At 38.2% G+C, this 2,073-nt stretch overlaps 1 protein-coding gene across 3 annotated transcripts in view; it reads right to left on the minus strand.

The window, feature by feature from the left end:
* LOC106810036 (phosphatidylserine synthase 1-like) overlaps nt 1-2,073 on the minus strand; it is a 19,846-nt gene that overhangs the window by 10,574 nt on the left and 7,199 nt on the right. For 2 of the 3 annotated variants that reach the window (XM_014813301.1, XM_014813303.1), the window contains one exon: nt 278-322. The exons of the other annotated variant lie outside the window; for it this stretch is intronic. In XM_014813301.1, coding sequence (XP_014668787.1) covers nt 278-322 — 45 coding nt within the window. The remainder of the gene's footprint in view (nt 1-277; nt 323-2,073) is intronic. 3 annotated transcript variants of the gene reach the window in all.

Below are 2,073 nucleotides of genomic sequence, written 5' to 3' on the forward strand. Positions count from 1 at the left end.
GGTAGGGACATGCGGTTTGTTTCATATTCATGAACAAGGTAAGACAGCTAATCAATAATACTGCAAAGGATCGTCAAAATAAAACGGGAAAAGTTTATTAATTCGACTAATACTGCAGCATGGTTTCAGCATTTTACCCTTGTACGCTCTCCTTCTTTATCTGCTCTTGGTAACTCCCATCAACTTAATTGGTTTTATTAACTTCATTAGGAACTATATAGTTTGGCTACACTCTACAGCTGATAGACAAAATTTGCATGCCCTCTGCTGTAATTACCAAAAACCATCCGCCATAGCACGGGATGAGGTCTGGTGAAGGGACCTGTTAAAATAATAGTAACAAGTGTAAATTTTTCTGAAAATAAGAAATTACAGTGTGGTACTCTTAATAAATTTTATATACTTGCAAAATAGCACCGGTATCGTTTTGTACATTGTCTTAGAATTAAAACTATGTGAGAATGTTAATTTGACGGAAACGATAGCCAAAATGCTTACCCGCGTGTAGGATGTGGCAGAAGTGGATCGAGGTGGCGTTTGGCATGTGGGAGGGAGGTTTAGGAGCCGATATCTCCGCCTAGGAGTATCGTATTGACAAGCGGTTGGTCTTGTTTTAGAGAAAGAATTCTGCTTAATGCAATACATGAAATTATTCTAGACTCGCAGGCAAAGTGAAATAATGAGTCGTGAAATAGCCCTATTTTCCGTTTTTCCGTTGTACACTCTAGGTATTATCGCTCTTGATACAATGTAGTATACGCGTGACAATATACCCACACAATATATACGCGTGACAATATCCCATACAATATATATACGCGTGACAATATACCCACACAATATATACGCGTGACAATATACCCATACAATATATATACGCGTGACAATATACCACACAATATATTACGCGTGACAATATACCCATACAATATATATACGCGTGACAATATACCCACACAATATATACGCGTGACAATATACCCACACAATATATACGCGTGACAATATACCCACACAATATATTACGCGTGACAATATACCCACACATATATACGCGTGACAATATACCCACATAATATATACGCGTGACAATATACCCACACAATATATACGCGTGACAATATACCCGCGCAATATATACGCGCGATCATACCCGCACTATATATACGCGTGACAATATACCCGCGCAATATATACGCGCGATCATACCCGCACTATATATACGCGTGTCAATAATACCGCCCGCAATATAGTACGCGCGATCATACCCGCGCACTAATTATACGGTTGACAATATACCCGCGCCCAATATATACCGCGCGATCATACCGCACTATATATACGTGTTTGACAATATACCCACGCAATATATACGCGCGATCATACCCGCACAATATATACGCGTGACAATACCCGCACAATATATACGCGTGACAATATACCCACACAATATATACGCGTTACAATACCACACAATATATACGCGTGACAATACCCACACAATATATACGCGTGACAATATACCCGCACAATATATTATACGCGTGACAATACCGCACAATATATACGCGTGACAATATACACACGCGATCATAGCCGCACAATATACATGTGCGGGTATAGGCATTATACGTTAGCTGCTATACACATTATAATGTGTTTAGCGAAAATAAACACTTTCTGAACTGAATACTATATCTACTTATTTATGTACGTAACTATCCAGCTACACGATATACCCTTTTATATATGCGCGTTTATTAATTACTTCACCGATAGATAGCGCCACGATGTTAACTATTTTACAGATGAGTATGCAATTTATTGGAACTTATTTCAAACACACTATTTCTCTTATTTAATTCCGCGACACCAAATGCACACTTTTCTAAACCATTAATAATAAAAAACGATTCACGCAGATTAACTTTATTACGAATCTCGTTATAATTTTGCAAGTAAAAAATCACGGTCTGAATTGCAGTAGATTGCCAACATTAAATCGCCCCTATGCAACTCTCGTATGTAAGACACATTAGGGAAGTCTTAGGTTTGTAATGAGTGTGTCACGCT

This window comes from Priapulus caudatus, unplaced genomic scaffold, assembly GCF_000485595.1.
Source record: "Priapulus caudatus unplaced genomic scaffold, Priapulus_caudatus-5.0.1 Scaffold405, whole genome shotgun sequence".
Taxonomy (NCBI): domain Eukaryota; kingdom Metazoa; phylum Priapulida; class Priapulimorpha; order Priapulimorphida; family Priapulidae; genus Priapulus; species Priapulus caudatus.